The sequence below is a fragment of the Carassius carassius genome, chromosome 49, assembly GCF_963082965.1.
Source record: "Carassius carassius chromosome 49, fCarCar2.1, whole genome shotgun sequence".
Classification (NCBI taxonomy): domain Eukaryota; kingdom Metazoa; phylum Chordata; class Actinopteri; order Cypriniformes; family Cyprinidae; genus Carassius; species Carassius carassius.
This window is the reverse complement of record NC_081803.1, coordinates 9,233,644-9,245,914: the sequence shown is the minus strand read 5'-3', so window position 1 is coordinate 9,245,914 and position 12,271 is coordinate 9,233,644. Positions and strand designations below refer to the sequence as shown.

The window sequence follows — 12,271 nt, the reverse complement described above, 5'->3', positions numbered from 1 at the left end:
GTATTTTGTACATGAAATTGGAGTCTGACAAAAAGGAGACATTCAAAATGTCAGATTTGAAGACTAATGTTTCATAACTGATGCTGTGCTTCAGTTTTGTTTAAGAAATCATTTCAGATATCAGATTTGTGACCATCCTAACTGAGCATAATAGCATCAGAAGAACACAGCAGCACCGAACAAACTGGAGCTTCCGCTCTTCACACAATCTCACATCCTGAACACCACAGACAAGATGTTTAAAGACTGAAGATGCAAACGGTTGTGTTTTTATCAAATAAATTAATGTGATTACCTGTCTGCTGAAGTTGTTGGGGTGTCTTCGTCTCTGCCCTGAATTCACGACCTCTCACACAATCAACAATCTCATATTTAACCACTGTCATCTCCTCTATATCTTTGATCATTTTCTCAAACTCAGTCCCAATGACATTGTTATAAATGTCATCAGACATTTCTGCTCTTTAACCATTAAAGATTAAATGATTTAGTTCCTTGTTCCTGTGTAGTTGTGTTTAAGTAGCCAGGACACGTCTTCGTTTTAAAGCTAGTTGAAAACAAGCTTGTGGTCAGTGTGTGAAATCATGTGACAGTTTAAATGTATTAAACGGAAGTTATTATAGTCTTTACTTCCCTAATGTGATGTATGTCCAAATGCAACAGCTTCTTAAACAAAAAATTTCTTACTTCTCATGTGTAGCGAATCAGCTCAAAGGGGAAATATGAATAATCAATCATAACTAGTTATGCGTAATTATAAATATTTAGATCGACTGTAAGCATTTAGTTGACCTCTCAGTGTCAACTCTCTGTCTATTCTAAGAACATTAATTTCCTGTTTAAGGAAAATAACTTTCTTACTGTACAATACTACTCAGAGCATGTAGCAAAAATCTATATGATTGGGGGCATTTATGAGCAAACAATGAACAACCTCAAGTGTGATACAAATAAGTCTTTATTAACTACATAAACACTTAAACTAGTCACACACACAAACATACATAGAGTTGGCTTAGGAAGAAGGGTTAAAGCTTAGACAGTAAAGAGAAGAGAATTAAAGAACATGAGGCTATCATACAATTTGATATTCAGCAGATCTACAGTCTGAAGGAAACATCAGTTTCTTAGTTCAAACACACCTTTGTAAAAGGTGAATATGATACTTAATGTTTCAATTAATAAGACTAAGTTTGATTCTTGCACGTCTCACCTGTTTGATAAAGAGTCCTGATGCACTTTGGGGCTCCAGTTGGTCTCTGCTGAAGAGAATAGATGAGACCAGTTTGAATCAGAGGATCTTGATGAATGGAAAGTCAAGGCCCGAAGGCCTGGCACAAGCTTAGCGTGGTTTTTGAGGCTCTTAGCTCAGCATCTTCTGGAATTCCTGAATCTAAAAGAACTAGCCTGATCTGGTGATCAGTGATCTATATAGGGGGATGATGTCACACCCTCAGGATTTGAGTGAGCAAATGAAGAATGCTACCTTTTGAGGGCAAGTTTGACAACTCTGTCACTAGAATGGTGTCTTGCATATGATATTAGATTGGGTTATTCAAGAAAAGGGTCTTTAAGATTCTTATAAAACTAATTTGTTGCATAGGTATCAACATATAATATACACTCTCATTTAGATCATGAAAATATGAACTCATAGATACCAAACATCATATAGATGAGGTTATATTAACTAGTGATCTATCATCAAGCATGCATAAAGCATGTGCAATACACAAAACACAATATACAAGAACAGCTACAGCATGCACAATGCCCTAAAGTATATGTGTGTTCATTCAAAGGTTTTTTTTTTCTTCTATGAATTAATTAAAGAAGAGTCCCTTTTTTATCTGCATTGTGTGTCTGTTTTTGAGACTTGAGTTAAAAGTTGCTTTGCCACATCCCTGGGAGCAATAAACCTAGTGCTATCAGATAGTGTGCCTTTGGTTGCCATGGAACCAGAGGCCTGTTCTGCCTTTTTTGAGGTGATAGTTGCATTTTGGGGGAATGGTCCATAGACCCTTTGGTTAGATGAAGGGGCGTTATATTATTTGTTAAATATAACAAATAGTTGTGTGTCTGATTGGTCCAAATGCTACACTTGTGAATGACAGGTTGCACCGCCCACATGCCAGTAAATTCTGCATCCAGAACACTCACATGCTGTGCGTCTCTCTGCTGTTGGGTATGCACCTCCCACCCTAAGATTCATCTCTAAGCAGTTGATGTTATATATTTATAATTTTTTTAATTGGATTCTTATTGTTAAATTACTTAATTGGGATTCTTACCTGATGAACAAAATGTTATATTTGATATATTCTGAACTCTCCTGAAATCATTATGACTAATCCTGAAGTGGATGATTAATACTACGGAGACGTTGAATGCACTGTTTAGAGACACTGCCTAATTCACAAAAGCTCGCTCTCTCTCTTTCTTTCTCTCTCTCTCTGTTTGTCTCTGTTGTTGTCACCCTCTTTCTAATAACTTCATTAATGACTGCATTAGAATGCTATCAACTGCTCAAGCCTCTATTACCAACTTTAAAATTACGTTTTGGACCCAGCATTTAATAATCATATTCACAATTGCGATTGAAGTATTAAAAACAATGAATCCGTTTAAATATATCATCTGATCGATGTCTTGAGGTGTAGTAACTGTAGTATAAGCACCGAAGCATCGCCACCCTCTGGTGTGCATTATTTTTCTAATAATTCAACGGCCCGTCATCAGTTATTCCTTACTTAATGTCCACTGTTATTCAAACAACAAATTATATGAAGAAAGTGAGCAAAGAACACAACAAGTTTTTTGAAATTCTGTATATCAATTAAACCATAGCGTCGCAAAATGATTCACAGTTTCGAAGCGCTCCAATCGGATCGCGTATCACAAATCATTTGATTCAGATCCGCACTTCAAAGTGTGTATCGCAAATCATTTGATTCAGATCTGGAAGTCAAAGTGGGTTTGCGGGATGGTCTATAAACCTAACAGGGTGGAATGTGCAACTAACAGGGTGGAAATTCTAACAGAATAAATATATTCATGGCCAGTGTCTGAAAAATCTACCCATAATAATTTTTTTTTAATAATTAGTCCCTGAGCTTGACCAATATCCATTCCTAATAGTTAAACGTGTCACTATTTTGGTAGAATGGAAAAAAACCCATAAAAATCATGTACCTTTTTTCCAACACTTCTGAAGCCAAAATGTTACCGCATACCAGGAATGACCCACATTTAAAAATCCACCGAGGTGCTTTGAAATGTGCAGCCTTATTCAATGTATTGATGTAATTTTGTATGTCTCCCTTTTCAGACACACCCAATTCAGGTCTTTCATTTGCCCTCCACCACTGTCAGTCAGACCAGTCCAGTATTCTCTTTTATCAGTAATTTTCTTAACAAAATCCTGAACAGATGCCACAATTACACATTTATATCATAAACATATACATTATATCTGACCGTCACTCATTTAGCAGCTTAAAACCACAAACACTAACTTGTTCCTCTCTGAGTTTCGAAACATAGACAGCATCTTTTTTCTTTTTCTTTTTTACTTATTGTTTTATTTACACCGCCTTGCTTGACTGTTTTGGTCACAGACAAATTGAACATTCTGCTAATGCTGATTGTTGTCCATCTGTATAGACTGACAGCTTAGCTCTTTTTTTAGAACTAAACAGAAGGAGACATGTGAATATACAGCACATATCCTATTAGTTTATTACCAATAAAGCAATATTTATTTTTAATATAGTCGCAAAGTATAATCATTATATAATCACAAAGAAAACCATTCATGTTATATTGCTGCTGTTTATAGTGTGTGTTATTTTATAAGTGTGAGGGCCTTGTTTAGAGACACACATAGTGTTTTATGTGCAACAGGCATTGAGTTATAAAAAACAAAAACCGTATCTAAGTATTATTGTTAATATAATCTTATTGTTAATAATAATTATAATAATTATAAGTATACAATATACATATTGTGATCTTCTTGTTGAAGATGTTAAACTTTGTTTATCTATAATAACTGAGTGAAATGAGTTCTAGCTGCAGTGTTCCACAAACAATCTGACAAAATGGTCACTCAAACTGGATATTTTAAAAATAATTTGTGTCTTTTCAGGTTCGTTCAGTAGAATCACAATTATTATTATTATTATTATTATTATTATTATTATTATTATTATTATTATTATTATTATTATTATTATTATTATTATTAACAAACCGAGACCTGGGGCTACTAATGTCAGTCCAGACCTGTATCCAAGGTACTTGTCAATTGTTTTGTACCTTGTCAAAGTTTTGGGTTGTGGGTTAGAGTTTTTCAGACCTAGTTGGACCTTTGAAGACCTCTACACTTAATCATCTGTAATTTGTAGCAGATCGTTTACTCAAATAATATGTGATGCACACTAAAAGTTACTGAGATCACAACCAAACTACACAGAATGAAGAAATCTGTCTATTTTACCAAGAATCGATTCAACAAATTTCCATTCTGTATTATCAGATCATCTCTCTCTTCTGTGAGGTTGGTGATCTTGTTTAGTAGCTGCTCTCTCTCTTCTGTGTAGTTTGTGTTCTTGGTATGGATGTGGACACACAGCACTATGACTGCAGTCAGCAGAAGAACACACAGAAGCACCAAACACACTACAGCTGCTCTGGAGATTCTGGTTTTCACTGAATCTCATCTTTAAAATTAAAGATTTAAATGAAATGAAAACCAACAAAAATAAATTAAAGTGTAATAAAAGTAATCCAAAAGTCTTAAGTCATCCAACAGTTTTGTGAGAGGAATTTTCAGTGAATAAGCTGATTCAGTTCGTGATCTGAATAACTCACTGACTCAATGATTAGGTTGCAGCGTTAACAGCTCACTGGGGAATATTATCAGTGTATATAAGCTATTGTATGACTACAGAGGATTTGGAATAAACTCCTGACTCACATGTTCATATTTTATTATATTTATTTTGGTGCTTTTGTGTCTTTTTCAAGCTTGAAAGCTCAATTTCCCATGTTTTGAAATCTTCCAAACATTGTCATCTGTGTGCCACAGAAGCTGCTGATTGTAACTGGTACATTTGAAAATTTGAGTTTACACTGTTGCTATAGAGGTTAAAGGTTTTGTAGCACAGAGATATGTTACATCTCTGAAAACAGCCACAAGTAGTGCAGTTCATCACTTAAACAGGCATCTGACAGGTAAATGATTTTCAGACAAACTGTAGGAACGTGGCACCCATTTCTTAACAATATCAATTTTGCTTATAATTCAGCTACAGAATAATAAGAAATGTTGTTTACAGAGAGACAAACAAAATGCATGTAATATATTAAACGTTTTATTATTATTATTCATATAAATTCAAAGTTAAAAAAAAATAATAATACACACTGCACAGTGAATCTCTTATTTACATTATATTTTCATAAAGAGTGAATTTGAATACTGAGAGGCATGGACATTTCTGTGAAGGCCTCTGGTCCTCCATGAGACAGTCATTAAAACACTACACTAATGCTGGATGTTTCTGTGTCGTATTTGAACGGACGCTCAAATGCACTGGCAAACAATTACTGGCACTGTGCTTCAGCTACGTTAAAGATTGTCATTGATGGGTTCAGTTAATAAATTAAATCCAGAAATCAGGCTTTTGACCATCCTAACTGAGTAAACATGTTTTGCTATGTGTATTTTCATTCATGAGGAGGATGAATAGTTAGTGGCTTCCCCAAAACATAAACATATGCTTAGTTCTTGCCTGTAACTTTAACTTAAAATCCTATAATAGCATGAGAAGCACACAGCAGCTCCAAATACACTGGAGCTTCTGATCTTCAAACAATCACTTCTGAACACCACAGATATGATGTTAGATGACTGAACGTGTGCAAACTGAAAAATAAGGAAATGAACATGATTACCTGTGTGCTGAAGTGGATGTGTGCTTGCCTCTGTCCTGAAGTCATGATCTGCACTCAGATGGCCACTGTCATCTCTGTGTGTCATCATGTCATCATGTGTGTGTGATATAGAATAAACACTGACAAAACTGAAAGATGTTCTTAAGCATTCCTCTACAGGGGCCGGTTGCACCAGCTGTGAGTAAGTTATAACTTAGCCTAGTTTTGACGTAAATGGAAACTAAGTTACGACTTACGGACTACTAAATATTTTTGCGTTGCACCATTAAACTTAGTTTAAACGTAACTATACGTTGTAACTAAATATTTACGGAAGCCTCTGTCCATGAATAACGGTCGGAAAAAAATGTCAGCCAGATTAGATCACATTGATGAGCTCGTATTTGGTCATGAAGAGCCGCAAGTTCGCCAACGAGTTTTACGAGACAGACATCATCCGTTGGATATTTATGATGATGTCGACATATATGCTCGTTTGCGCTTTAAAAGAGAGGGCATAATGCGGATAACGGACATGATAGCGTCTGATATTCAGCACGAGACAGACAGAAACGGCGCTCTCTCCCCAAGCCTTCAAGTGTGTGTCGCTTACGTTTTTTTGCAACTGGATCAATGCAAAATGTAATCGGCGATTGCATACAGATTCATAAATCTACAGTATGTAGAGTGATTCGCAGGGTGTCACTAGCCTTGTGTCGCCACATGAATAACTACGTGTGTATGCCAAGCATAAATGCACAAAATACGAACAGGCAAAAATTCCATGCCATTGCCGGTTTCCCTGATGTACTTGGCTGCATTGATGGGACACAGATCAGGATAAAAGCACCCACAGTAGATGAGAATGCGTTTGTGAATAGGAAAGGCTTCCATTCACTAAACACCCAAGTCATCTGTGACCCGAGTTTATGTTTTTTAAACTGTGTTGCGAGATGGCCAGGTTCAAAGCACGACAGTTTCATCCTAAGAAGGTCAAACATCTTTGAAAAATTTGATTCTGGGGAGTATCGTGGCATTCTGCTGGGTGATTCTGCCTACCCCCTTAAAAAGTGGCTGATGACACCATACCTAAACCCTTCCACACAGGCAGAGGAAAAATTCAATTCTGCACATACCAAAACACGGGTAAAAGTGGAAAGAAGTATAGGTGTATTAAAAAGGAGGTGGTCATGTCTTCATAGGGGTATGATAGCAGATTTTAATTTGTTTGATTATTTTATCAGTTTAGACTGGCTAATATTTCAAATAAAGTACAAGTTTTTAATACACTCCAAATGTGATCGTTAGGAATTGCAATGGAGCCAGAGAGAGCAGCAAAGGTGATAGGAGCATGCATTGTATTGCATAATTTGGCCATGCTGTGGAAAATGCCACTTGATGATCTGGGAGGTGAAGAGATTGAGGAGGTCCCACAGGAAGAGCACTGCAGACAATTTCAAGACCCAGAAGTGCAGGAGGGTGTAACTGTCAGGCGTTTCATCACACAGAATCATTTCAATTAAACTACACTATAACACAAAATAGTCCTTTTATATATAAGTCCATACACAAATTATTTACAATACCTATTTTTTTAAACTGTATTGTTTTCATAGACTATTTTTAATTATTAATTAAACTGTAACCTCCATTCATTGTAAATATTCCTCATCTCACCTCATTCTTCATCAACACCATTTGTAATCTAATATCTCTCAGTTGTGAATTCAATGACATATCCGAAAACATTTATTGTAAAATTTTTCTTCTTGTCAAATTTATTTAATGGTGTCTGCACACACATATTCAATAACAATACAAGGTGTATTAAAGTACAAGAATAATAAATACTAAAACATAAATGTGGTGCAATCAAGTTATTAAATATACTAATAATGAGCAGCTATAGGTCTCAACAAATTACACACTTTAACCATTACCCTTAAACAATTGGCAATTAAATATCAATATGACTACATTTCAACGATGTTGAAGGAGTAGCCAAGAGGCTTTAACTCCTCTTGCAATTTAATGATTTCTAGGTTTAATTTCACATTTTCGAGTTCAAGCTTTTTCCGTTCACTTTTTATTTTCAAGATCTCCTCTTCTACTTTCGCACATTCAAGTTTGATAAGCTTACAGCGGCTATAGTTTATGTCTTCATCCTGCTCATTTGGACGTTTCCTTTTCCTTGTATTTTCGACTAGAGGTTCTTTGTCTTGTGTGCTCTCTGGGCTGTCTGTACGAAGGACAGGCAGATCTCCCGCTGATGCTGGCGCTACAGTGTTTTCAGCGCAAGTTTCTGTTGCGAGTTGGCTGTCGCAAGTTGGCTGACTTGATGCAACACCTGCCGATGAATTAACAAGAACTTGCTTTTGTTACTTTATAGAATTGTGTCCTAATTCACTTTGCATTAAAGTATGAAGTGTATAATAATAATAATAATAATAATAATAATGTTACTCTGACTTTTTTCTCTCACAACTGCGAGTCAGAAAATACAGTTTTTTTTCCACTCCGTGGCTTTCATATTTGCTCAGCTCATATTACTGGCACAATATCCTACTTTTAGGTAACATTATAAGAATAAAATAATAAGAAATAAATACTTTGAGCAATGTCGTCTGTGGCTTCACTTCCACTTTCAACTCCAGTGATTCCGCAGACGGTGGGTGAATTGTCGCCAATTATTTCCAGGATAACGGTTGAATATGGGCTTGGCTCAGGTCTCGGACCACCTCCAGTGGGCACATGTTTTGTGCGAGGAAAATCCTCGATTGCTTGTGTCTTTAGGTCGCTCCACTTCTTCCTAACTTCCTTTATCTCTCTCTGCTCACAGCCTTTTGCATTTATTTTGTTTGTTATGTCCTGCCAAATCTCACCTTTTTTCCGGTTTGTGACAGATGAGTTTAATTTGCTTTCAAGGACTGTTTTGTTTTCTTTGTATCCATCAATTAAAATAAGAATTTCTTCATGACTGAAATTTTTCTTCCTGTTTCTTTTCTCCTCCATGTGTGGGATAGATATTTTTAATTAAAAGTGTAATGTTTTGAGTTCGGTGTGCTTTAATGTCTTTTTTAACTTTCAGTTTAGGCCAGTCAAGAATGAGTTTCAAATTACGCGCTGTTCAGACTATTTCCTATTTACCTATTAGAAGGCTTGTGATTGGGTTAAGAAAAATAGACGTCATTCTATGCGACAACGCATTACTTTACGGAGAGCTTACGACCTACTAGCTACGTTCTGCCTTAAGAATAAATGGTGCAACCGAATAAAGTACAGAGTTAGTTATAAACTAGCTAGTAGTTACTAAGCCTCTAGTTTGGACTTTACATTCCAGTTTAAGTAAGAACTTACGAACGGCTGGTGCAACCCTACCCAGGCCACTACCATCCTGAAAGAGCAAGTTCTTCTTATTTGCTAAATGTTTAGCTTCCTGGAGTTACTTGCTGAACACACCAGATAAGATGTTCAATGTCTCCCACCATTATTACTGGCCACAGAGTGACAGATACAGAACTACCAGATCCTACTTGCGCTATATTACTGTTGTTCAAGGACAACATCAGATGCAGACCCAACAGTTTAATAGTCAAGTTAATGTTGAGGATCATGTAAGGTATTTTAGTATTTACCGTATTAAGTACGGTAGTTTAATTTTTGCTCCATTAATGAAAATAGTTACAAACAAAGCCAAAGCAGAATAAAGAGTTTCACTTCTCAGAGCAAAACACAGCATTGATGTTTTATTTTCGAGTGAATGACTATATTTGAATGAATTGATTGACTAAATGAGTCAATGACCCTCGCCCTGTATAGTTTGAGGAGACAGCCATTTGAAGTGGTGTCCAAAATGATAGTGGACATTATTGGGTGCACTCATTCAGTCCCATAATGTACCACAATAGCAAATGTTTAACCCATGTACACTCAACAGCTGGCCTCTAGAGAAACCTCTGTTTTCATCCAATCGGATTACTTGTAGAATTGTATGTCAGCAGCTGGTTATTTTTAAGAAATAATTTCTGTCCCTGAGAATCAAACTCATGACTTTGCTTTACTGTTTGAGATACGGGAAGGCTTTTATTGTTGAAGAAACGTAAAGGTTTCATTCAATCATTCATTCATTCATTCATTCATATTTCTTTCTTTCTTTCTTTAAAAAAATTATATTGAAGAAGTCATTTCTGTTTTATTTATTTATTAATTGCCATTAATTCTTTCATAGTTTGAAAATATTCATAATAAAATATTAGAAGGCATTCAAATAAAAATTGTTGCACTATAACAAATACTTCCCCAAACAATACTAAACCATTTTTTTTCTCAACAAAACACTTGTTTGACAAGTGAATTGTGTGTTCATAAAGTACTATATAAGCCTGCACACATATTTATTGAAATGTATTTACATTTCATCAGTAATTCATGAAGGTATTGTAGTGCTTCAAAAAATAGTGCATGGTGTTCCTAGGGCAGTACAATGTGTAAAATGTTCATCTCACAGATCCATTGAAGAACAGCGTAACATGGATAATCATACCACGAGATGTAACTTAAAGCACAGTCTTCGTTGACATAGTTACTATTTGGCTCTGCAGGGCTCCAGAACCTGCATCAACAGATCAGCAGAAGAAACAATTACACATTTATATCATAAACTGACAACAGACCCATTTCATAACTCATCCAGCTAAACAACACACATCTTTCACTCACTTGTTCCTCTCTGTTGTTTATGATGATCAGATCTGCTCCTCTCTCTGTACAGTATCTTCTGCTCTCAGTCCAGCTCCTTGTCTCATTGGACATATAGTAAAAACTGAATTGATAGTAAATCCATCCATCTGGAAACACAACCAGTTCAGCTGTTAGCTTTTACACTCAGCTCTCTTTAACTTCTGCTCAGAGGAAACAAAGCAAAGACTGGATTGATAGTAAATCCATCCATCTGTGTGAACAACCAACTATTATTTATTTCAAACTTCTTCAAACTGAGCTCATATTGTTACTATGTTCAAAACCATCCCTAGACCTTTGAGAACACCTTAAGTGATCAGCAGGTTAGGTCAAGATTAAGGGTTGATTTTAGGGATAGAGACAAGTAAGGGAGCATCCATTTATGATTTGTATAAATATGAACATATACATATGTTTATATACTTAATATATATTGCCTATATATGTTATTATTCCACACTTTTTTATAATGTCAACAAAACACTGAGGTCCAATATGTATATGTCACAATTTGAAGATATTCAAATGCATTTTTTTTATTTGTTGGTTTTGCTATTTACAATTACTGTAATTTACCATTTGTGTAAATAGCATCTAATACAATTTTTACTTATTTAAATATAGTCTGTAAACCAGGTATTGTACAGTATGATCACAGTTATTCTTGCAATCTTTTAAATTGTACTAGTGTAGATTAGCATGGCTGTTCGTGATTCTTGATTTTAACGACACACATATTTAAAGTAAAATAATTATATTTTAATAATATCACTTTTCCCCCAATACAATGGGATCTTTACTGCAATCCTTAAAAGAGTAGTTCACTTTCTGAATTAAAATCTGTCATCATTTACTCACCCTCCACCTGTTCCAAACCTGTATGAGTTATTTTCTTCTGTTTAACACAAAATAAGATATATATTTTGTTTCCATTCTGGAACATGTTCCTGTTAAGTAATTACATTATATGTGTAAGAAAAGACCAAAGAAACTCACCCAATTTACCAAGACTCCTCTGAAAACCATTTTTCTCCTGTATTAGCTGATCTCTATCTCTTGTCAGAATACAATTCTTGAGTATTAGTTTCTCTCTCTCATTGATCAGGTTTTCAGTCTTGGATATGAACTGTTGTCTCTCTTGTGTGTAGTTTAAGTTCTTTGTATGGATGTGGACACACAGCACTATGACTGCAGTCAGCAGAAGAACACACAGTAGCACCAAACACACCACAGCTGTTCTGGAGCTTCTCTTCCTCACTGAATCACTTCCTGAAGAACAAACATGCTGTTATTCTCTATATTTATTCACTTAACACAGCACACATCAACTGAAAGCATAAGAAAAATGAGCAAATGCTTGTGCCTTTAAGCCATTATTTACAAATATGTGCTATTATGTTGTGTAAATGCATCCTTAATTAATGTCAGTACCTGTGAGTTCAGATGATTGGATTCCCATTGTCTTACTGTCCGTGGTCTCTTTTACAAATGTACCTTTTATAACACCAATATTTTCATAGATATCATCAGTGCTTATTCTATCTTCATAGTACATTTTCCTAGTTCTTTCCTGATCTACTGTATATTTTCATTT

General features: G+C 35.4%; 2 protein-coding genes across 6 annotated transcripts in view; one reads left to right on the top strand and one right to left on the bottom strand.

Annotated features, from left to right (window-relative positions):
* The window catches only part of cadm2a (cell adhesion molecule 2a), a 470,143-nt gene that overhangs the window by 312,724 nt on the left and 145,148 nt on the right, over nt 1-12,271 (top strand). The window lies entirely within an intron of this gene.
* LOC132132305 (C-type lectin domain family 4 member C-like) overlaps nt 1-12,271 on the bottom strand; it is a 52,841-nt gene that overhangs the window by 7,777 nt on the left and 32,793 nt on the right. For 2 of the 3 annotated variants that reach the window (XM_059544692.1, XM_059544693.1), the window contains exon 1: nt 296-574. The exons of the other annotated variant lie outside the window; for it this stretch is intronic. In XM_059544692.1, coding sequence (XP_059400675.1) covers nt 296-455 — 160 coding nt within the window. In that variant the 5' untranslated portion in view covers nt 456-574. Of the gene's footprint in view, nt 1-295; nt 575-12,271 lie in introns of those variants that run through there. 3 annotated transcript variants of the gene reach the window in all.